Genomic DNA, 25660 nt, shown 5'->3' on the forward strand with positions numbered 1-25660 from the left:
CCACTGTCCTGTCCACTGTCCCCTCCACTGTCCTGTCCACTGTCTCCTCCACTGTCCCCTCCACTGTCCTGTCCAATGTCCTGTCCACTGTCCTGTCCACTGTCCCCTCCACTGTCCTCTCCACTGTCCCCTCCACTGTCCTCTCCACTGTCCTCTCCACTGTCCCCTCCACTGTCCTCTCCACTGTCCCCTCCACTGTCCTCTCCACTGTCCCCTCCACTGTCCTCTCCACTGTCCTGTCCACTGTCCCCTCCACTGTCCCCTCCACTGTCCTGTCCACTGTCCTGTCCACTGTCCCGTCCACTGTCCTGTCCACTGTCCCCTCCACTGTCCTCTCCACTGTCCCCTCCACTGTACTCTCCACTGTCCCCTCCACTGTCCCCTCCACTGTCCTGTCCACTGTCCTCTCCACTGTCCTGTCCACTGTCCCCTCCACTGTCCTCTCCACTGTCCCCTCCACTGTACTCTCCACTGTCCCCTCCACTGTCCCCTCCACTGTCCTGTCCACTGTCCTGTCCACTGTCCCCTCCACTGTCCTCTCCACTGTCCCCTCCACTGTACTCTCCACTGTCCCCTCCACTGTCCCCTCCACTGTCCTGTCCACTGTCCTCTCCACTGTCCCCTCCACTGTCCCCTCCACTGTCCTGTCCACTGTCCTCTCCACTGTCCTGTCCACTGTCCCCTCCACTGTCCTCTCCACTGTCCTCTCCACTGTCCCCTCCACTGTACTCTCCACTGTCCCCTCCACTGTCCCCTCCACTGTCCTCTCCACTGTCCCCTCCACTGTCCCCTCCACTGTCCCCTCCACTGTCCCCTCCACTGTCCTCTCCACTGTCCCCTCCACTGTCCCCTCCACTGTCCTCTCCACTGTCCCCTCCACTGTCCCCTCCACTGTCCACATTAGAGCCACACAATAAATAAAGTGCATGATGAATATTGACAGTTCCAGCTGCTCCAGAGGCAAAGACGACTTTTACTTTCAACTATAATTAATATTTAATCTTAATTCTTTTCCCTCTTCCTGCGTCTCTGGGGGAGTGGGACACATCCATGACCTGTGGACCCAGACGATCCTCTCCTGGAGAAACAGTCTCTACTCCAGATGAACGGTTCTTCATCTGCCTGAAAGACCTGGTTCTCCTCCTGAAGAACTGGTTCTAACTCTTGAACTCCTCCAGGTTTCTGTAGGTTTTGTAGTTCTTCCTGGCCGAGAAGGAGGGTCTAAGGACAGAAGCAGGGTCTAAGGACAGAAGGAGGGGCTAAGGACAGAAGGAGGGTCTAAGGACAGAGGGAGGGGCTAAGGACAGAGGGAGGGTCTAAGGACAGATGGAGTGTCTAAGGACAGATGGAGTGTCTAAGGACAGAGGGAGGGGCTAAGGACAGAGGGAGGGTCTAAGGACAGATGGAGTGTCTAAGGACAGATGGAGTGTCTAAGGACAGAGGGAGGGTCTAAGGACAGAAGGAGGGTCTAAGGACAGATGGAGTGTCTAAGGACAGAGGGAGGGTCTAAGGACAGAGGGAGGGGCTAAGGACAGAGGACTCTGGGACATTGCCAAGTCCCTATGAGCATTGTTTGATCTGTGTGATTGACAGTTGGACTGTTGTGGTGAAGAAGGAGCCGAGTCCAAACACAAAGCTCTGGATTTACCGGTCACTCTATGTTCTGACCTCACCTATGGTCATGAGCTTTAATGACCCAAAGGACAAGATTGCGGATACAAGCGGTCCAAATGAGTTTCCTCCCCCGGGTGGCTGGGCGCTCCCTTAGAGATAGGGGGAGGAGCTCGGCCACACGGGGGGAGCTCGGAGTAGAGCTGCTGCTCCTCCCTGGGAAGGGGTTCCGGGCATGTCCCACCGGGAAGAGGCCCCGGGGACGACCCAGGACACGCTGGAGGGACTATGTCTCTCGGCTGTTCTGGGATCCCCCCGGAGGAGTTGGAGGAAGTGTCTGGGGAGGGGGAAGTCTGGGAGTCCCTGCTCAGACTGCGGCCCCCGCGACCCGGCCCCGGAGAAGAGGAAGAAGATGGATGAAAAATATATCCCATAAAACAATAGAAACTAAAACAAACATGACCCAAAACATTTTCTCATTTTGTCACAAAATGTCAAATTTGCTGATTTTAAAGTGAGATTTTTTCCATATTTCTGAAGTTCAATCGAACATTTTTCCCATTGACCCTTAATAATCAGTAGTGACTGTCCAGACATTTGTGTCATTTAGACATTATTGATAGTTCAGATTCATAAGCTTTAATAAATCTTTCAAAAGGCTGTGATGGTCATTATCAGTTTATTTCTTGGTTATAAAAACTCATTATTTGTAAAAACATTTAAAATTCCTTTTTCTCTGAGTCAAAGCTCTTCAGGTGATTCTCCTTCACAATCTGTAAAAGACTTTCAATCTGGACTTTGTGCTTTAGGTGTTACATTTAGATCATAAACCACTTTAAGATTGTAACATGTGTGTTTAGTTTGTATGTTCTGATCAGTTCCTTCTGCCAGTGAGAACTGTACAGGAACCTCAGGCACCACATGACTCTCAGTATAAGACCTGTACAGGAACCTCAGGCACCACATGACTCTAAGTATAAGACCTGTACAGGAACCTTAGGTACCACATGACTCTCAGTATAAGACCTGTACAGGAACCTCAGGCACCACATGACTCTCAGTATAAGACCTGTACAGGAACCTCAGGCACCACATGACTCTCAGTATAAGACCTGTACAGGAACCTCAGGCACCACATGACTCTCAGTATAAGACCTGTACAGGAACCTCAGGCACCACATGACTCTCAGTATAAGACCTGTACAGGAACCTCAGGCACCACATGACTCTAAGTATAAGACCTGTACAGGAACCTCAGGCACCACATGACTCTCAGTATAAGACCTGTACAGGAACCTCAGGCACCACATGACTCTCAGTATAAGACCTGTACAGGAACCTCAGGCACCACATGACTCTCAGTATAAGACCTGTACAGGAACCTCAGGCACCACATGACTCTCAGTATGAGACCTGTACAGGAACCTCAGGCACCACATGACTCTCAGTATAAGACCTGTACAGGAACCTCAGGCACCACATGACTCTCAGTATAAGACCTGTACAGGAACCTCAGGCACCACATGACTCTCAGTATAAGACCTGTACAGGAACCTCAGGCACCACATGACTCTCAGTATAAGACCTGTACAGGAACCTCAGGCACCACATGACTCTCAGTATGAGACCTGTACAGGAACCTCAGGCACCACATGACTCTCAGTATGAGACCTGTACAGGAACCTCAGGCACCACATGACTCTCAGTATGAGACCTGTACAGGAACCTCAGGCACCACATGACTCTCAGTATAAGACCTGTACAGGAACCCCCAGCACCACATGACTCTCAGTATAAGACCTGTACAGGAACCCCCAGCACCACATGACTCTCAGTATAAGACCTGTACAGGAACCTCCGGCACCACATGACTCTCAGTATAAGACCTGTACAGGAACCTCAGGCACCACATGACTCTCAGTATAAGACCTGTACAGGAACCTCAGGCACCACATGACTCTCAGTATAAGACCTGTACAGGAACCTCAGGCACCACATGACTCTCAGTATAAGACCTGTACAGGAACCTCAGGCACCACATGACTCTCAGTATAAGACCTGTACAGGAACCCCCGGCACCACATGACTCTCAGTATAAGACCTGTACAGGAACCCCCGGCACCACATGACTCTCAGTATAAGACCTGTACAGGAACCTCAGGCACCACATGACTCTCAGTATAAGACCTGTACAGGAACCTCAGGCACCACATGACTCTCAGTATAAGACCTGTACAGGAACCTCAGGCACCACATGACTCTCAGTATAAGACCTGTACAGGAACCTCAGGCACCACATTACTCTCAGTATAAGACCTGTACAGGAACCTCAGGCACCACATGACTCTCAGTATAAGACCTGTACAGGAACCTCAGGCACCACATGACTCTCAGTATAAGACCTGTACAGGAACCTCAGGCACCACATGACTCTCAGTATAAGACCTGTACAGGAACCACCGGCACCACATGACTCTCAGTATAAGGCCTGTACAGGAACCTCAGGCACCACATGACTCTCAGTATAAGAACTGTACAGGAACCTCAGGCACCACATGACACTCAGTATAAGACCATTGATCACACCAGTAACGCTCTGATTTCACCTGAAATAAAGTCATTTTCACACAAGATAAACCCCGCCCCCTTTTTCCAGAATTGTTGATATGTTTCTATGAAGTGCCAGACCTAAATATCGAAGAGATTCCGTTTACCATTTATATTGGTAAATCTTTGTAAAGGACAGAGAGAAAGAAGTGTTTTGTACATTTAATTTGTATCTACACATTCCACCATTTTCCTGAATAAAATGTGTCACATTAGGTTTGTAAATGTCTGTTTTGGTCAAATACAATAGAACATCATCTGCAGAAGGTCATTGATGTTCAATCCATTTTAACACCGTGAATTGTTTTGTCTCATAAATTGGGCCAATGTTTCAAATATAAAGAGAACAGGAGGAGGGACCAGGCACAGCCCTGTCCGACTCCTCTGTCCAGAGTCAGTGGATCTGTCACATGACCATCGATTTTAATTTTTGATGTTGGACGATCGTAAAGAGCCTCAATATTTTTTCAATAATTAAATCATTGATATGAAACTTGTTTAGCACTTTAAATAAATATGAATCAAAAGCTTTTCAAACGAATGATTAAATAGATGAACTTTTATAACTTACAATTCAATTTATACAATGAAATAATAAATAAATGAGACAAATGATTATTATCATCTTCTTCTTCTTCTTCTTCTTCTTCTTCTTCTTCTTCTTCTTCTTCTTCTTCTTCTTCTTCTTCTTCTTCTTCTTCTTCTTCTTCTTCTTCTTCGTGCTTTAAATGTGACGTTTGGAGCCAGAACGCGCCTCTGACGTCACGCTTCTTGCTCGGTCACGCGCGCTGGTCCTGATGCTGCTGCTTCTTCTTCTCACGAGCGCGCATTACATCACTGTTCCGCGCTCTGATTGGCTCTCGGCTCTTTCCGCGTCCGTGTCGTCGCTCGTGTTTTGGGTCCGCGTTTGGTAGAACCCGTCCCGCGCTCCGTCCCGCGCTCCGTCCCGCGTTGCGCTCCCACTACGTCCCGTCCCCCGCTCCGTCCCGTACTCAGTCCCGCGCTCCGTCCCGCGCTCCTCGGCCCAGACTCGGTTCTGACCCGGTCATGGCGGAGATGGCGGAGAGCGAGGCCGACACGCCGTGCACCCCCATCGAGTACGAGAGCAAGTACTTCGAGCACGAGGGCGTGCGGCTGCCGCCCTTCTGCCGCGGGAAGATGGAGGAGATCCGCGGCTTCGGCCTGAGGAGCAGCGACATCTGGATCGTGACGTATCCAAAGTCCGGTGCGTATGACGTCACGGGCGGGACTGACAGTGAGCCTCACGTGCGTCACAGCCTGAGCTCCAGCTTTAGAGAGTGTTCATGTTGTGACAGAATGAAGGCTTTAATGGACTCCTCCCTTCACCAGAAAAGGTACAAGTCAGGTCCGTGGAGAGACGAGCCCCTCACAGTGAGAGGGTTCTAGGGCAAAGTAAATGCAGTGTTGAAGGTGAAATCTCCCGCAGTGAGGCTTTAACTAAGAGTAAACTGGGATAAATCAGAGCTGAACTCTGAACTGTGTCTCCACAGAGATGATCTTTCTTTCCCTGAACATTCCACAGTGTGGCATTAAACCGATCTGTCGCCATGGAGACCGTCCTCACACATTCACCACATCAGACCACCAACTGAACCTGCACTAGAACAAACCGAGTCCACATCAGGACTAAAATAGGCTTGAATTAGGAGCAAATATTGACAACTCTGACCTTTGACCCTTTGACCCTTTGACCCTGGTCCGTCTCATCTGCAGCAGAAGTTCTACAGCCTCAATGTTCAACTTCAGGTTCTTCTAAAGATGATTCCACACTTGTCTTCAGACTAAACCAGGACTAAACCAGGTCTAAACCAGGTCTAAACCAGGTCTAAACCAGGACTAAACCAGGACTAAACCAGGACTAAATCAGGACTAAACCAAGTCTAAACCAGGACTAAACCAAGTCTAAACCAGGACTAAACCAGGACTAAACCAGGACTAAACCAAGTCTAAACCAGGACTAAACCAGGACTAAACCAGGACTAAACCAAGTCTAAACCAGGTCTAAACCAGGACTAAACCAGGTCTAAACCAGGACTAAACCAGGTCTAAACCAGGACTAAACCAGGTCTAAACCAGGACTAAACCAGGACTAAACCAGGACTAAACCAGGACTAAACCAAGTCTAAACCAGGACTAAACCAGGACTAAACCAAGTCTAAACCAGGACTAAACCAGGACTAAACCAGGACTAAACCAAGTCTAAACCAGGACTAAACCAGGACTAAACCAAGTCTAAACCAGGTCTAAACCAGGACTAAACCAGGACTAAACCAGGACTAAACCAAGTCTAAACCAGGACTAAACCAGGACTAAACCAGGACTAAACCAAGTCTAAACCAGGACTAAACCAGGTCTAAACCAGGACTAAACCAGGTCTAAACCAGGACTAAATCAGGTCTAAACCAGGACTAAACCAAGTCTAAACCAGGACTAAACCAGGACTAAACCAGGACTAAACCAAGTCTAAACCAGGTCTAAACCAGGACTAAACCAGGACTAAACCAAGTCTAAACCAGGACTAAACCAGGACTAAACCAGGACTAAACCAAGTCTAAACCAGGTCTAAACCAGGACTAAACCAGGACTAAACCAAGTCTAAACCAGGACTAAACCAGGACTAAACCAGGACTAAACCAAGTCTAAACCAGGACTAAACCAGGACTAAACCAAGTCTAAACCAGGTCTAAACCAGGACTAAACCAGGACTAAACCAGGACTAAACCAAGTCTAAACCAGGTCTAAACCAGGACTAAACCAAGTCTAAACCAGGTCTAAACCAGGACTAAACCAGGACTAAACCAGGTCTAAACCAGGTCTAAACCAGGACTAAACCAGGACTAAACCAAGTCTAAACCAGGACTAAACCAGGACTAAACCAGGACTAAACCAAGTCTAAACCAGGACTAAACCAGGACTAAACCAAGTCTAAACCAGGTCTAAACCAGGACTAAACCAGGACTAAACCAGGACTAAACCAAGTCTAAACCAGGACTAAACCAGGACTAAACCAGGACTAAACCAAGTCTAAACCAGGACTAAACCAGGTCTAAACCAGGACTAAACCAGGTCTAAACCAGGACTAAATCAGGTCTAAACCAGGACTAAACCAAGTCTAAACCAGGACTAAACCAGGACTAAACCAGGACTAAACCAAGTCTAAACCAGGTCTAAACCAGGACTAAACCAGGACTAAACCAAGTCTAAACCAGGACTAAACCAGGACTAAACCAGGACTAAACCAAGTCTAAACCAGGACTAAACCAGGACTAAACCAGGACTAAACCAAGTCTAAACCAGGTCTAAACCAGGACTAAACCAGGTCTAAACCAGGACTAAACCAGGTCTAAACCAGGACTAAATCAGGACTAAACCAGGACTAAACCAGGACTAAACCAAGTCTAAACCAGGACTAAACCAGGACTAAACCAAGTCTAAACCAGGACTAAACCAGGACTAAACCAAGTCTAAACCAGGTCTAAACCAGGACTAAACCAGGACTAAACCAAGTCTAAACCAGGTCTAAACCAGGACTAAACCAGGTCTAAACCAGGACTAAACCAGGTCTAAACCAGGACTAAATCAGGACTAAACCAGGACTAAACCAAGTCTAAACCAGGTCTAAACCAGGACTAAACCAAGTCTAAACCAGGACTAAACCAGGACTAAACCAGGACTAAACCAAGTCTAAACCAGGTCTAAACCAGGACTAAACCAGGACTAAACCAAGTCTAAACCAGGACTAAACCAGGACTAAACCAGGACTAAACCAAGTCTAAACCAGGACTAAACCAGGACTAAACCAGGACTAAACCAAGTCTAAACCAGGTCTAAACCAGGACTAAACCAGGTCTAAACCAGGACTAAACCAGGTCTAAACCAGGACTAAATCAGGACTAAACCAGGACTAAACCAAGTCTAAACCAGGTCTAAACCAGGACTAAACCAGGTCTAAACAAGGTCTAAACCAGGTCTAAACCAGGACTAAACCAGGTCTAAACCAGGACTAAACCAGGACTAAACCAAGTCTAAACCAGGTCTAAACCAGGTCTAAACCAGGACTAAACCAGGTCTAAACCAGGACTAAACCAGGACTAAACCAAGTCTAAACCAGGTCTAAACCAGGTCTAAACCAGGACTAAACCAGGTCTAAACCAGGACTAAATCAGGACTAAACCAGGACTAAACCAAGTCTAAACCAGGTCTAAACCAGGACTAAACCAGGTCTAAACAAGGTCTAAACCAGGACTAAACCAGGACTAAACCAAGTCTAAACCAGGTCTAAACCAGGTCTAAACCAGGACTAAACCAGGCCTATACCAGGACTAAACCAGGACTAAACCAGGTCTAAACCAGGTCTAAACCAGGTCTAAACCAGGACTAAACCAGGACTAAACCAGGTCTAAACCAGGACTAAACCAGGACTAAGCCAGGACTAAACCAGGACTAAACCAGGTCTAAACCAGGACTAAACCAGGTCTAAACCAGGTCTAAACCAGGTCTAAACCAGGACTAAACCAGGACTTAACCAGGTCTAAACCAGGACTAAACCAGGACAAAACCAGGACTAAACCAGGACTAAACCAGGTCTAAACTAGGTCTAAACCAGGACTAAACCAGGTCTGAACCAGGACTAAACCAGGTCTAAACCAGGACTAAACCAGGTCTAAACCAGGACTAAACCAGGTCTAAACCAGGTCTAAACCAGGACTAAACCAGGACTAAACCAGGTCTAAACCAGGACTAAACCAGGTCTAAACCAGGACTAAACCAGGACTAAACCAGGTCTGAACCAGGACTAAACCAGGACTAAATCAGGTCCAAACCAGGACTAAACCAGGTCTAAACCAGGTCTAAACCAGGACTAAACCAGGACTAAATCAGGTCTAAACCAGGACTAAACCAGGTCTAAACCAGGACTAAACCAGGACTAAACCAGGACTAGACCAGGTCTAAACCAGGTCTAAACCAGGACTAAACCAGGACTAAACCAGGTCTAAACTAGGACTAGACCAGGACTAAACCAGGTCTAAACCAGGACTAAACCAGGACTAAACCAGGTCTAAACCAGGACTAAACCAGGACTATACCAGGTCTAAAGCAGGACTAAACCAAGTCTAAACCAGGTCTAAACCAGGTCTAAACCAGGACTAAACCAGGACTAAACCAGGACTAAACCAAGTCTAAACCAGGTCCAAACCAGGTCTAAACCAGGACTAAACCAGGCCGATACCAGGACTAAACCAGGACTAAACCAGGTCTAAACCAGGTCTAAACCAGGACTAAACCAGGTCTAAACCAGGACTAAACCAGGACTAAACCAGGACTAAACCAGACCTAAACCAGGTCCAAACCAGGTCTAAACCAGGACTAAACCAGGTCTAAACCAGGTCTAAACCAGGACTAAACCAGGTCTAAACCAGGACTAAACCAGGACTAAACCAAGTCTAAACCAGGTCCAAACCAGGTCTAAACCAGGACTAAACCAGGACTAAACCAGGTCTAAACCAGGACTAAACCAGGACTAAATCAGGTCTAAACCAGGACTAAACCAGGTCTAAACCAGGTCTAAACCAGGACTAAACCAGGACTAAACCAGGACTAAACCAGGTCTAAACCAGGACTAAACCAGGTCTGAACCAGGTCTAAACCAGGTCTAAACCAGGACTAAACCAGGACTAAACCAGGACTAAACCAGGACTAAACCAGGACTAAACCAAGTCTAAACCAGGACTAAACCAGGACTAAACCAGGACTAAACCAAGTCTAAACCAGGACTAAACCAGGACTAAACCAGGACTAAACCAAGTCTAAACCAGGTCTAAACCAGGACTAAACCAGGTCTAAACCAGGACTAAACCAGGTCTAAACCAGGACTAAATCAGGACTAAACCAGGACTAAACCAAGTCTAAACCAGGTCTAAACCAGGACTAAACCAGGTCTAAACAAGGTCTAAACCAGGTCTAAACCAGGACTAAACCAGGTCTAAACCAGGACTAAACCAGGACTAAACCAAGTCTAAACCAGGTCTAAACCAGGTCTAAACCAGGACTAAACCAGGTCTAAACCAGGACTAAATCAGGACTAAACCAGGACTAAACCAAGTCTAAACCAGGTCTAAACCAGGACTAAACCAGGTCTAAACAAGGTCTAAACCAGGACTAAACCAGGACTAAACCAAGTCTAAACCAGGTCTAAACCAGGTCTAAACCAGGACTAAACCAGGCCTATACCAGGACTAAACCAGGACTAAACCAGGTCTAAACCAGGTCTAAACCAGGACTAAACCAGGACTAAACCAGGTCTAAACCAGGACTAAACCAGGACTAAGCCAGGACTAAACCAGGACTAAACCAGGTCTAAACCAGGACTAAACCAGGTCTAAACCAGGTCTAAACCAGGTCTAAACCAGGACTAAACCAGGACTTAACCAGGTCTAAACCAGGACTAAACCAGGACAAAACCAGGACTAAACCAGGACTAAACCAGGTCTAAACTAGGTCTAAACTAGGACTAAACCAGGTCTAAACCAGGACTAAACCAGGTCTAAACCAGGACTAAACCAGGTCTAAACCAGGTCTAAACCAGGACTAAACCAGGACTAAACCAGGTCTAAACCAGGACTAAACCAGGTCTAAACCAGGACTAAACCAGGTCTAAACCAGGACTAAACCAGGTCTAAACCAGGTCTAAACCAGGACTAAACCAGGACTAAACCAGGTCTAAACCAGGACTAAACCAGGTCTAAACCAGGACTAAACCAGGACTAAACCAGGTCTGAACCAGGACTAAACCAGGACTAAATCAGGTCCAAACCAGGACTAAACCAGGTCTAAACCAGGTCTAAACAAGGACTAAACCAGGACTAAATCAGGTCTAAACCAGGACTAAACCAGGTCTAAACCAGGACTAAACCAGGACTAAACCAGGACTAGACCAGGTCTAAACCAGGTCTAAACCAGGACTAAACCAGGACTAAACCAGGTCTAAACTAGGACTAGACCAGGACTAAACCAGGTCTAAACCAGGACTAAACCAGGACTAAACCAGGTCTAAACCAGGACTAAACCAGGACTATACCAGGTCTAAAGCAGGACTAAACCAAGTCTAAACCAGGTCTAAACCAGGTCTAAACCAGGACTAAACCAGGACTAAACCAGGACTAAACCAAGTCTAAACCAGGTCCAAACCAGGTCTAAACCAGGACTAAACCAGGCCTATACCAGGACTAAACCAGGACTAAACCAGGTCTAAACCAGGTCTAAACCAGGACTAAACCAGGTCTAAACCAGGACTAAACCAGGACTAAACCAGACCAAAACCAGGTCCAAACCAGGTCTAAACCAGGACTAAACCAGGTCTAAACCAGGTCTAAACCAGGACTAAACCAGGTCTAAACCAGGACTAAACCAGGACTAAACCAAGTCTAAACCAGGTCCAAACCAGGTCTAAACCAGGACTAAACCAGGACTAAACCAGGTCTAAACCAGGACTAAACCAGGACTAAATCAGGTCTAAACCAGGACTAAACCAGGTCTAAACCAGGTCTAAACCAGGACTAAACCAGGACTAAACCAGGCCTAAACAAGGTCTAAACCAGGACTAAACCAGGTCTAAACCAGGACTAAACCAGGTCTGAACCAGGTCTAAACCAGGTCTAAACCAGGACTAAACCAGGACTAAACCAGGACTAAACCAGGACTAAACCAAGTCTAAACCAGGACTAAACCAGGACTAAACCAGGACTAAACCAAGTCTAAACCAGGACTAAACCAGGACTAAACCAGGACTAAACCAAGTCTAAACCAGGTCTAAACCAGGACTAAACCAGGTCTAAACCAGGACTAAACCAGGTCTAAACCAGGTCTAAATCAGGACTAAACCAGGACTAAACCAAGTCTAAACCAGGTCTAAACCAGGACTAAACCAGGTCTAAACAAGGTCTAAACCAGGTCTAAACCAGGACTAAACCAGGTCTAAACCAGGACTAAACCAGGACTAAACCAAGTCTAAACCAGGTCTAAACCAGGTCTAAACCAGGACTAAACCAGGTCTAAACCAGGACTAAATCAGGACTAAACCAGGACTAAACCAAGTCTAAACCAGGTCTAAACCAGGACTAAACCAGGACTAAACCAAGTCTAAACCAGGTCTAAACCAGGTCTAAACCAGGACTAAACCAGGCCTATACCAGGACTAAACCAGGACTAAACCAGGTCTAAACCAGGTCTAAACCAGGACTAAACCAGGACTAAACCAGGTCTAAACCAGGACTAAACCAGGACTAAGCCAGGACTAAACCAGGACTAAACCAGGTCTAAACCAGGACTAAACCAGGTCTAAACCAGGTCTAAACCAGGTCTAAACCAGGACTAAACCAGGACTTAACCAGGTCTAAACCAGGACTAAACCAGGACAAAACCAGGACTAAACCAGGACTAAACCAGGTCTAAACTAGGTCTAAACCAGGACTAAACCAGGTCTAAACCAGGACTAAACCAGGTCTAAACCAGGTCTAAACCAGGACTAAACCAGGACTAAACCAGGTCTAAACCAGGACTAAACCAGGTCTAAACCAGGACTAAACCAGGACTAAACCAGGTCTGAACCAGGACTAAACCAGGACTAAATCAGGTCCAAACCAGGACTAAACCAGGTCTAAACCAGGTCTAAACCAGGACTAAACCAGGACTAAATCAGGTCTAAACCAGGACTAAACCAGGTCTAAACCAGGTCTAAACCAGGACTAAACCAGGACTAAATCAGGTCTAAACCAGGACTAAACCAGGTCTAAACCAGGACTAAACCAGGACTAAACCAGGACTAGACCAGGTCTAAACCAGGTCTAAACCAGGACTAAACCAGGACTAAACCAGGTCTAAACTAGGACTAGACCAGGACTAAACCAGGTCTAAACCAGGACTAAACCAGGACTAAACCAGGTCTAAACCAGGACTAAACCAGGACTATACCAGGTCTAAAGCAGGACTAAACCAAGTCTAAACCAGGTCTAAACCAGGTCTAAACCAGGACTAAACCAGGACTAAACCAGGACTAAACCAAGTCTAAACCAGGTCCAAACCAGGTTTAAACCAGGACTAAACCAGGCCTATACCAGGACTAAACCAGGACTAAACCAGGTCTAAACCAGGTCTAAACCAGGACTAAACCAGGTCTAAACCAGGACTAAACCAGGACTAAACCAGGACTAAACCAGACCTAAACCAGGTCCAAACCAAGTCTAAATCAGGTCTAAACCAGGACTAAACCAGGACTAAATCAGGTCTAAACCAGGACTAAACCAGGTCGAAACCAGGACTAAACCAGGACTAAACCAGGTCTAAACCAGGACTAAACCAGGACTAAATCAGGTCTAAACCAGGACTAAACCAGGTCTAAACCAGGTCTAAACCAGGACTAAACCAGGACTAAACCAGGTCTAAACCAGGACTAGACCAGGACTAAACCAGGTCTAAACCAGGTCTAAACCAGGTCTAAACCAGGACTAAACCAGGTCTAAACCAGGTCTAAACCAGGACTAAACCAGGACTAAACCAGCCTAAACAAGGTCTAAACCAGGACTAAACCAGGTCTAAACCAGGACTAAACCAGGTCTGAACCAGGTCTAAAACAGGTCTAAACCAGGACTAAACCAGGACTAAACCAGGACTAAACCAGGACTAAACCAGGACTAAACCAAGTCTAAACCAGGACTAAACCAGGACTAAACCAGGACTAAACCAAGTCTAAACCAGGACTAAACCAGGACTAAACCAGGACTAAACCAAGTCTAAACCAGGTCTAAACCAGGACTAAACCAGGTCTAAACCAGGACTAAATCAGGACTAAACCAGGACTAAACCAAGTCTAAACCAGGTCTAAACCAGGACTAAACCAGGTCTAAACAAGGTCTAAACCAGGACTAAACCAGGACTAAACCAAGTCTAAACCAGGTCTAAACCAGGTCTAAACCAGGACTAAACCAGGCCTATACCAGGACTAAACCAGGACTAAACCAGGTCTAAACCAGGTCTAAACCAGGACTAAACCAGGACTAAACCAGGTCTAAACCAGGACTAAACCAGGACTAAGCCAGGACTAAACCAGGACTAAACCAGGTCTAAACCAGGACTAAACCAGGTCTAAACCAGGTCTAAACCAGGTCTAAACCAGGACTAAACCAGGACTTAACCAGGTCTAAACCAGGACTAAACCAGGACAAAACCAGGACTAAACCAGGACTAAACCAGGTCTAAACTAGGTCTAAACCAGGACTAAACCAGGTCTAAACCAGGACTAAACCAGGTCTAAACCAGGTCTAAACCAGGACTAAACCAGGACTAAACCAGGTCTAAACCAGGACTAAACCAGGTCTAAACCAGGACTAAACCAGGACTAAACCAGGTCTGAACCAGGACTAAACCAGGACTAAATCAGGTCCAAACCAGGACTAAACCAGGTCTAAACCAGGTCTAAACCAGGTCTAAACCAGGACTAAACCAGGACTAAATCAGGTCTAAACCAGGACTAAACCAGGTCTAAACCAGGTCTAAACCAGGACTAAACCAGGACTAAATCAGGTCTAAACCAGGACTAAACCAGGTCTAAACCAGGACTAAACCAGGACTAAACCAGGACTAGACCAGGTCTAAACCAGGTCTAAACCAGGACTAAACCAGGACTAAACCAGGTCTAAACTAGGACTAGACCAGGACTAAACCAGGTCAAAACCAGGACTAAACCAGGACTAAACCAGGTCTAAACCAGGACTAAACCAGGACTATACCAGGTCTAAAGCAGGACTAAACCAAGTCTAAACCAGGTCTAAACCAGGTCTAAACCAGGACTAAACCAGGACTAAACCAGGACTAAACCAAGTCTAAACCAGGTCCAAACCAGGTCTAAACCAGGACTAAACCAGGCCTATACCAGGACTAAACCAGGACTAAACCAGGTCTAAACCAGGTCTAAACCAGGACTAAACCAGGTCTAAACCAGGACTAAACCAGGACTAAACCAGGACTAAACCAGACCTAAACCAGGTCCAAACCAAGTCTAAATCAGGTCTAAACCAGGACTAAACCAGGACTAAATCAGGTCTAAACCAGGACTAAACCAGGTCGAAACCAGGACTAAACCAGGACTAAACCAGGTCTAAACCAGGACTAAACCAGGACTAAATCAGGTCTAAACCAGGACTAAACCAGGTCTAAACCAGGTCTAAACCAGGACTAAACCAGGACTAAACCAGGTCTAAACCAGGACTAGACCAGGACTAAACCAGGTCTAAACCAGGTCTAAACCAGGACTAAACCAGGACTAAACCAGGTCTAAACCAGGACTAGACCAGGACTAAACCAGGTCTAAAACAGGTCTAAACCAGGACTAAACCAGGTCTAAACCAGGTCTAAACAAGGTCTAAACCAGGACTAAACCAGGACTAAACCAGGTCTAAACAAGGTCTAAACCAGGACTAAACCAGGACTAAACCAGGTCTAAACCAGGACTAGACCAGGACTAAAACAGGTCTAAACCAGGTCTAAACCAGGACTAAACCAGGTCTAAACCAGGACTAAACCAGGTCTGAACCAGGTCTAAACCAGGACTAAACCAGGACTAAACCAGGTCTAAACCAGGTCTAAACCAGGTCTAAACCAGGACTAAACCAGGACTAAATCAGGTCTAAACCAGGACTAAACCAGGTCTAAACCAGGACTAAACCAGGTCTAAACCAGATCTAAACCAGGACTAAACCAGGTCTAAACCAGGTCTAAACCAGGTCTAAACCAGGACTAAACCAGGACTAAATCAGGTCTAAACCAGGACTAAACCAGGTCTAAACCAGGACCAAACCAGGACTAAACCAGGTCTAAACCAGGACTAGACCAGGACTAAACCAGGTCTAAACCAGGTCTAAACCAGGACTAAACCAGGTCTAAACCAGGACTAAACCAGGACTAAATCAGGTCTAAAACAGGACTAAACCAGGTCTAAACCAGGACTAAACCAGGACTAAATCAGTTCTAAACCAGGACTAAACCAGGTCCAAACCAGGTCTAAACCAGGACTAAACCAGGACTAAACCAGGTCTAAACCAGGACTAAACCAGGTCTAAACCAGGACTAAACCAGGACTAAACCAGGTCTAAACCAGGACTAGACCAGGACTAAACCAGGTCTAAACCAGGTCTAAACCAGGACTAAACCAGGACTAAACCAGGTCTAAACCAGGTCTAAACCAGGTCTAAACCAGGACTAAACCAGGACTAAACCAGGTCTAAACCAGGTCTAAAAACCAGGTCTAAACCAGGACTAAACCAGGACTAAACCAGGTCTAAACCAGGACTAAACCAGGTCTAAACCAGGACTAAATCAGGTCTAAACCAGGTCTGAACCAGGACTAAACCAGGACTAAATCAGGTCTAAACCAGGTCTAAACCAGGTCTAAACCAGGACTAAACCAGGACTAAACCAGGTCTAAACCAGGACTAAACCAGGTCTAAACCAGGTCTAAGCCAGGTCTAAACCAGGTCTAAACCAGGTCTAAACCAGGACTAAACCAGGACTAAACCAGGACTAAACCAGGTCTAAACCAGGACTAAACCAGGACTAAATCAGGTATAAACCAGGACTAAACCAGGACTAAATCAGGTCCAAACCAGGACTAAACCAGGTCTAAACCAGGACTAAACCAGGTCTAAACCAGGTCTAAACCAGGTCTAAACCAGGACTAAACCAGGTCTAAACCAGGACTAAACCAGGTCTAAACCAGGACTAGACCAGGACTAAACCAGGTCTAAACCAGGTCAAAACCAGGTCTAAACCAGGACTAAACCAGGTCTAAACCAGGTCTAAACCAGGACTAAACCAGGACTAAACCAGGACTAAACCAGGACTAAACCAGGTCTAAACCAGGACTAGACCAGGACTAAACCAGGTCTAAACCAGGTCAAAACCAGGACTAAACCAGGACTAAACCAGGTCTAAACCACGACTAAACCAGGTCTAAACCAGGTCTAAACCAGGACTAAACCAGGACTAAACCAGGACTAAACCAGGTCTAAACCAGGTCAAAACCAGGACTAAACCAGGTCTAAACCAGGACTAAACCAGGACTAAACCAGGTCTAAACCAGGTCTAAACCAGGACTAAACCAGGACTAAACCAGGACTAAACCAGGTCTAAACCAGGTCTAAACCATGACTAGACCAGGACTAAACCAGGTCTAAACCAGGTCTAAACCAGGGCTAAACCAGGACTAAACCAGGTCTAAACCAGGACTAGACCAAGACTAAACCAGGACTAAACCAGGACTAAACCAGGGCTAAACCAGGACTAAACCAGGTCTAAACCAGGACTAGACCAGGTCTAAACCAGGTCTAAACCAGGACTAAACCAGGACTAAACCAGGTCCAAACCAGGTCTAAACCAGGTCTAAACCAGGACTAAACCAGGACTAAACCAGGACTAAATCAGGTCTAAACCAGGACTAAACCAGGTCTAAACCAGGACTAAACCAGGATTAAACCAGGTCTAAACCAGGATTAAACCAGGACTAAATCAGGTCTAAACCAGGACTAAACCAGGTATAAACCAGGTCTAAACCAGGACTAAACCAGGACTAAACCAGGTCTAAACCAGGACTAGACCAGGACTAAACCAGGTCTAAACCAGGTCTAAACCAGGACTAAACCAGGACTAAACCAGGTCTAAACCAGGACTAGACCAGGACTAAACCAGGTCTAAAACAGGTCTAAACCAGGACTAAACCAGGACTAAACCAGGTCTAAACCAGGACTAAACCAGGACTAAACCAGGTCTAAACCAGGACTAAACCAGGTCTAAACCAGGTCTAAACCAGGTCTAAACCAGGACTAAACCAGGACTAAACCAGGTCTAAACCAGGTCTAAACCAGGTCTAAACCAGGACTAAACCAGGTCTAAACCAGGTCTAAACCAGGTCTAAACCAGGACTAAACCAGGACTAAATCAGGTCTAAACCAGGACTAAACCAGGTCTAAACCAGGACTAAACCAGGATTAAACCAGGTCTAAACCAGGATTAAACCAGGACTAAAGCAGGTCTAAACCAGGACTAAACCAGGTCTAAACCAGGTCTAAACCAGGTCTAAACCAGGACTAAACCAGGACTAAATCAGGTCTAAACCAGGACTAAACCAGGTCTAAACCAGGACTAAACCAGGATTAAACCAGGTCTAAACCAGGATTAAACCAGGACTAAAGCAGGTCTAAACCAGGACTAAACCAGGTATAAATCAGGTCTAAACCAGGACTAAACCAGGACTAAACCAGGTCTAAACCAGGACTAGACCAGGACTAAACCAGGTCTAAACCAGGTCTAAACCAGGACTAAACCAGGACTAAACCAGGTCTAAACCAGGACTAGACCAGGACTAAACCAGGTCTAAAACAGGTCTAAACCAGGACTAAACCAGGACTAAACCAGGTCTAAACCAGGTCTAAACCAGGTCTAAACCAGGACTAAACCAGGACTAAACCAGGTCTAAACCAGGACTAAACCAGGTCTAAACCAGGACTAAATCAGGTCTAAACCAGGTCTGAACCAGGACTAAACCAGGACTAAACCAGGTCTAAACCAGGACTAAACCAGGACTAAATCAGGTCTAAACCAGGTCTAAACCAGGTCTAAACCAGGACTAAACCAGGACTAAACCAGGTCTAAACCAGGACTAAACCAGGTCTAAACCAGGTCTAAGCCAGGTCTAAACCAGGTCTAAACCAGGTCTAAACCAGGACTAAACCAGGACTAAACCAGGACTAAACCAGGTCTAAACCAGGACTAAACCAGGACTAAATCAGGTATAAACCAGGACTAAACCAGGACTAAATCAGGTCCAAACCAGGACTAAACCAGGTCTAAACCAGGACTAAACCAGGTCTAAACCAGGTCTAAACCAGGTCTAAACCAGGACTAAACCAGGTCTAAACCAGGACTAAACCAGGTCTAAACCTGGACTAAACCAGGTCTAAACCAGGACTAGACCAGGACTAAACCAGGTCTAAACCAGGTCAAAACCAGGTCTAAACCAGGACTAAACCAGGTCTAAACCAGGTCTAAACCAGGACTAAACCAGGACTAAACCAGGACTAAACCAGGACTAAACCAGGTCTAAACCAGGACTAGACCAGGACTAAACCAGGTCTAAACCAGGTCAAAACCAGGACTAAACCAGGACTAAACCAGGTCTAAACCACGACTAAACCAGGTCTAAACCAGGTCTAAACCAGGACTAAACCAGGACTAAACCAGGACTAAACCAGGTCTAAACCAGGTCAAAACCAGGACTAAACCAGGTCTAAACCAGGACTAAACCAGGACTAAACCAGGTCTAAACCAGGTCTAAACCAGGACTAAACCAGGACTAAACCAGGACTAAACCAGGTCTAAACCAGGTCTAAACCATGACTAGACCAGGACTAAACCAGGTCTAAACCAGGTCTAAACCAGGGCTAAACCAGGACTAAACCAGGTCTAAACCAGGACTAGACCAGGACTAAACCAGGACTAAACCAGGACTAAACCAGGGCTAAACCAGGACTAAACCAGGTCTAAACCAGGACTAGACCAGGTCTAAACCAGGTCTAAACCAGGACTAAACCAGGACTAAACCAGGTCCAAACCAGGTCTAAACCAGGTCTAAACCAGGACTAAACCAGGACTAAACCAGGACTAAATCAGGTCTAAACCAGGACTAAACCAGGTCTAAACCAGGACTAAACCAGGATTAAACCAGGTCTAAACCAGGATTAAACCAGGACTAAATCAGGTCTAAACCAGGACTAAACCAGGTATAAACCAGGTCTAAACCAGGACTAAACCAGGACTAAACCAGGTCTAAACCAGGACTAGACCAGGACTAAACCAGGTCTAAACCAGGTCTAAACCAGGACTAAACCAGGACTAAACCAGGTCTAAACCAGGACTAGACCAGGACTAAACCAGGTCTAAAACAGGTCTAAACCAGGACTAAACCAGGACTAAACCAGGTCTAAACCAGGACTAAACCAGGACTAAACCAGGTCTAAACCAGGACTAAACCAGGTCTAAACCAGGTCTAAACCAGGTCTAAACCAGGACTAAACCAGGACTAAACCAGGTCTAAACCAGGTCTAAACCAGGTCTAAACCAGGACTAAACCAGGTCTAAACCAGGTCTAAACCAGGACTAAACCAGGACTAAATCAGGTCTAAACCAGGACTAAACCAGGTCTAAACCAGGACTAAACCAGGATTAAACCAGGTCTAAACCAGGATTAAACCAGGACTAAAGCAGGTCTAAACCAGGACTAAACCAGGTATAAATCAGGTCTAAACCAGGACTAAACCAGGACTAAACCAGGTCTAAACCAGGACTAGACCAGGACTAAACCAGGTCTAAACCAGGTCTAAACCAGGACTAAACCAGGACTAAACCAGGTCTAAACCAGGACTAGACCAGGACTAAACCAGGTCTAAAACAGGTCTAAACCAGGACTAAACCAGGACTAAACCAGGTCTAAACCAGGTCTAAACCAGGACTAAACCAGGACTAAACCAGGTCTAAACCAGGACTAAACCAGGTCTAAACCAGGTCTAAACCAGGTCTAAACCAGGACTAAACCAGGACTAAACCAGGTCTAAACCAGGTCTAAACCAGGACTAAACCAGGACTAAACCTGGTCTAAACCAGGACTAAACCAGGTCTAAACCAGGACTAAACCAGGTCTAAACCAGGACTAAACCAGGACTAAACCAGGTCTAAACCAGGACTAAACCAGGACTAAACTACTATCATTAGATGACTACAAAATGAAACGATATTTGAATAAAAACATTTATTCCGCTCTAGGTCTCGACCCAAATCAATATTTTTACTTGTGTTTCTAGAGTTAAACTCTGGGTCGTGTTTGAGCTCCAAAGAAATGCAAAGGCCTCTGATTATTCGCGTCTGATTGGTTAAACTCTGAGACATGGGCCAATCACGTTGGAGCTCAGAGCTGTGTAAAAAAATTAGCTATAGAATCGATTTTCTGAGGAATGTAAAAAACAGGAAGGAATTCTGAGAAAATAAACTGATACGTGACGACAACAGGGATCAAACAAGAGGTCAAATACTATGTCCTGGTTTAGTCCTGGTTTAGTCCTGGTTCAGTCCTGGTTAGGTCCTGGTTTAGACCTGGTTTAGTCCTGATTTAGTCCTGGTTAGGTCCTGGTTTAGACCTGGTTTAGTCCTGGTTTAGTCCTGGTTTAGACCTGGTTTAGACCTGGTTTAGTCCTGGTTTAGTCCTGGTTTAGGCCTGGTTTAGACCTGGTTTAGACCTGGTTTAGACCTGGCTTAGACATGGTTTAGACCTGGTTTAGTCCTGGTTTAGTCCTGGTTTAGACCTGGTTTAGACCTGGTTTAGACCTGGTTTAGTCCTGGTTTAGTCCTGGTTTAGACCTGGTTTAGACCTGGTTTAGTCCTGGTCTAGTCATGGTTTAGACCTGGTTTAGACCTGGTTTAGTCCTGGTTTAGTCCTGGTTTAGTCCTGGTCTAGTCATGGTTTAGTCCTGGTTTAGACCTGGTTTAGTCCTGGTTTAGTCCTGGTTTAGTCCTGGTTTAGACCTGGTTTAGTCCTGGTTTAGTCCTGGTTTAGTCCTGGTTTAGACCTGGTTTAGACCTGGTTTAGTCCTGGTTTAGTCCTGGTTTAGTCCTGGTTTAGACCTGGTTTAGACCTGGTTTAGTCCTGGTTTAGTCCTGGTTTAGTCCTGGTTTAGACCTGGTTTAGTCCTGGTTTAGTCCTGGTTTAGTCCTGGTTTAGACCTGGTTTAGTCCTGGTTTAGTCCTGGTTTAGACCTGGTTTAGTCCTGGTTTAGTCCTGGTTTAGACCTGGTTTAGTCCTGGTTTAGTCCTGGTTTAGTCCTGGTTTAGACCTGGTTTAGTCCTGGTTTAGTCCTGTTTTAGTCCTGGTTTAGTCCTGGTTTAGTCCTGTTTTAGTCCTGGTTTAGTCCTGGTGGTCTTCAGATGTCTCCAGAGCGTGACAGTCTTTTCCAGAGAAAGTCAGTTGCTGTCGACACAAAGACGTTTCTGAGAATCTGTTGTTTACAACTTCACCAACTCACATCTACCGGGAGGGCATCTGACCCTCTCTCCTCAGGAGCACGGGAGGGCATCTGACCCTCTGTCCTCAGGAGCACGGGAGGGCATCTGACCCTCTGTCCTCAGGAGCACGGGAGGGCATCTGACCCTCTGTCCTCAGGAGCACGGGAGGGCATCCGACCCTCTGTCCTCAGGAGCACGGGAGGGCATCCGACCCTCTCTCCTCAGGAGCACGGGAGGGCATCCGACCCTCTGTCCTCAGGAGCACGGGAGGGCATCTGACTCTCTGTCCTCAGGAGCACGGGAGGGCATCTGACTCTCTGTCCTCAGGAGCACGGGAGGGCATCTGACCCTCTCTCCTCAGGAGCACGGGAGGGCATCCGACTCTCTGTCCTCAGGAGCACGGGAGGGCATCTGACCCTCTCTCCTCAGGAGCACGGGAGGGCATCCGACTCTCTGCTCTGTCCTCAGGAGCACGGGAGGGCATCCGACTCTCTGCTCTGTCCTCAGGAGCACGGGAGGGCATCCGACTCTCTGCTCTGTCCTCAGGAGCACGGGAGGGCATCTGACTCTCTGCTCTGTCCTCAGGAGCACGGGAGGGCATCTGACCCTCTGTCCTCAGGAGCACGGGAGGGCATCTGACTCTCTGTCCTCAGGAGCACGGGAGGGCATCTGACCCTCTCCTCTGTCCTCAGGGACCAGTCTGCTGCAGGAGGTGGTTTACTTGGTGAGTCAAGGCGCCGACCCGGACGAGATCGGCCTCATGAACATCAATGAGCAGCTGCCCGTGTTAGAGTACCCACAGCCAGGGCTGGACATCATCCAGGCGAGTAATGCTAGCATGAGCAATGCTAACATTAGCATGCTAGTTAGCATACATAGCTATATTAACAGATGTCAAAATATAGATCAAAATACACAGACATCGGTTTTATGACCTCATGTTAGCATTAGCGTAACATAGCATGCTAAGGCTAATGCTAACATGAATCACCACCATGACATTGATAACAAACTCAGACTCGGTTCAGTCGAGTTGACCTTGTGAACACGGTCTGATGACCTTAACCTTGCAGCTGCTAGAGTCCCTCCCACACAACTGAGAGAGGAGGCGGGGCTTATATACGCGGTCAGCAATTGGGTGATTTGTACTGAGGTCATGTGACTTGGAATTGCGTGGACAACCTGATTTTGACCCTGGGACAATATTGTACCATGCCAGTGATAGACTGTAGAGACTCTCTGGCCTGTTCCAGTGGCAGACTGTAGAGACTCTCTGGTCTGTTCCAGTGGCAGACTGTAGAGACTCTCTGGCCTGTTCCAGTGGCAGACTGTAGAGACTCTGTGGCCTGTTCCAGTGGCAGACTGTAGAGACTCTCTGGCCTGTTCCAGTGGCAGACTGTAGACACTCTCTGGTCTGTTCCAGTGGCAGACTGTAGAGACTCTCTGGCCTGTTCCAGTGGCAGACTGTAGAGACTCTCTGGCCTGTTCCAGTGGCAGACTGTAGACACTCTCTGGCCTGTTCCAGTGGCAGACTGTAGAGACTCTCTAGTCTGTTCCAGTGGCAGACTGTAGAGACTCTATGGCCTGTTCCAGTGGCAGACTGTAGAGACTCTCTGGTCTGTTCCAGTGGCAGACTGCAGAGACTCTGTGGCCTGTTCCAGTGGCAGACTGTAGAGACTCTCTGGTCTGTTTCAGTGGCAGACTGTAGAGACTCTCTGGCCTGTTCCAGTTGTGGACTGTAGAGACTCTCTGGCCTGTTCCAGTGGCAGACTGTAGAGACTCTGTGGCCTGTTCCAGTGGCAGACTGTAGAGACTCTGTGGCCTGTTCCAGTGGCAGACTGTAGGGACTCTCTGGTCTGTTCCAGTGGCAGACTGTAGAGACTCTCTGGCCTGTTCCAGTGGCAGACTGTAGAGACTCTCTGGCCTGTTCCAGTGGCAGACTGTAGAGACTCTCTGGCCTATTCCAGTGGCAGACTGTAGAGATTCTCTGGCCAGCCCCAGTGGCAGACTGTAGAGACTCTATGGCCTGTTCCAGTGGCAGACTGTAGAGACTCTATGGCCTGTTCCAGTGGCAGACTGTAGAGACTCTCTGGCCTGTTCCAGTGGAAGACTGTAGAGACTCTCTGGTCTGTTCCAGTGGCAGACTGTAGAGACTCTGTGGCCTGTTCCAGTGGCAGACTGTAGAGACTCTGTGGCCTGTTCCAGTGGCAGACTGTAGAGACTCTCTGGCCTGTTCCAGTGGCAGACTGTAGAGACTCTCTGGTCTGTTCCAGTGGCAGACTGTAGAGACTCTGTGGCCTGTTCCAGTGGCAGACTGTAGAGACTCTGTGGCCTGTTCCAGTGGCAGACTGTAGAGACTCTCTGGCCTGTTCCAGTGGCAGACTGTAGAGACTCTGTGGCCTGTTCCAGTGGCAGACTCTAGAGACTCTCTGGCCTGTTCCAGTGGCAGACTGTAGAGACTCTCTGGTCTGTTCCAGTGGCAGACTGTAGAGAATCTCTGGTCTGTTCCAGTGGCAGACTGTAGAGACTCTCTGGTCTGTTCCAGTGGCAGACTGTAGAGACTCTGTGGCCTGTTCCAGTGGCAGACTGCAGAGACTCTGTGGCCTGTTCCAGTGGCAGACTGTAGAGACTCTCTGGTCTGTTCCAGTGGCAGACTGTAGAGACTCTGTGGCCTGTTTCAGTGGCAGACTGTAGAGACTCTCTGGCCTGTTTCAGTTGCAGACTGTAGAGACTCTCTGGCCTGTTCTAGTGGCAGACTGTAGAGACTCTGTGGCCTGTTCCAGTGGCAGACTGTAGAGACTCTGTGGCCTGTTCCAGTGGCAGACTGTAGAGACTCTCTGGTCTGTTCCAGTGGCAGACTGTAGAGACTCTCTGGCCTGTTCCAGTGGCAGACTGTAGAGACTCTCTGGCCTGTTCCAGTGGCAGACTGTAGAGACTCTCTGGTCTGTTCCAGTGGCAGACTGTAGAGACTCTCTGGTCTGTTCCAGTGGCAGACTGTAGAGACTCTCTGGCCTGTTCCAGTGGCAGACTGTAGAGACTCTCTGGCCTGTTCCAGTGGCAGACTGTAGAGACTCTCTGGCCTGTTCCAGTGGCAGACTGTAGAGACTCTCTGGTCTGTTCCAGTGGCAGACTGTAGAGACTCTCTGGCCTGTTCCAGTGGCAGACTGTAGAAACTCTCTGGCCTGATCCAGTGGCAGACTGTAGAGACTCTGTGGCCTGTTCCAGTGGCAGACTGTAGAGACTCTCTGGCCTGTTCCAGTGGCAGACTGTAAAGACTCTCTGGCCTGTTCCAGTGGCAGACTGTAGAGACTCTCTGGCCTGT

General features: G+C 47.2%; 1 protein-coding gene across 1 annotated transcript; it reads left to right on the forward strand.

Moving 5' to 3' along the window:
- Positions 1 to 5235: 5235 nt before the first annotated feature.
- Positions 5236 to 23438, forward strand: LOC140367201 (sulfotransferase 4A1-like). Its single transcript, XM_072453556.1, has 3 exons — positions 5236 to 5443; positions 23031 to 23161; positions 23412 to 23438. Exons 1-3 carry the CDS (start codon positions 5266 to 5268, stop codon positions 23436 to 23438), a joined length of 336 nt encoding a protein of 111 aa, XP_072309657.1. The 5' UTR covers positions 5236 to 5265.
- The last annotated feature ends 2222 nt before the right edge of the window (positions 23439 to 25660 follow it).

Source organism: Eucyclogobius newberryi, unplaced genomic scaffold (genome assembly GCF_026437365.1).
Source record: "Eucyclogobius newberryi isolate DKJ021-1_F unplaced genomic scaffold, fEucNew1.0.hap1 SCAF_2, whole genome shotgun sequence".
Taxonomy (NCBI): Eukaryota; Metazoa; Chordata; class Actinopteri; order Gobiiformes; family Gobiidae; genus Eucyclogobius; species Eucyclogobius newberryi.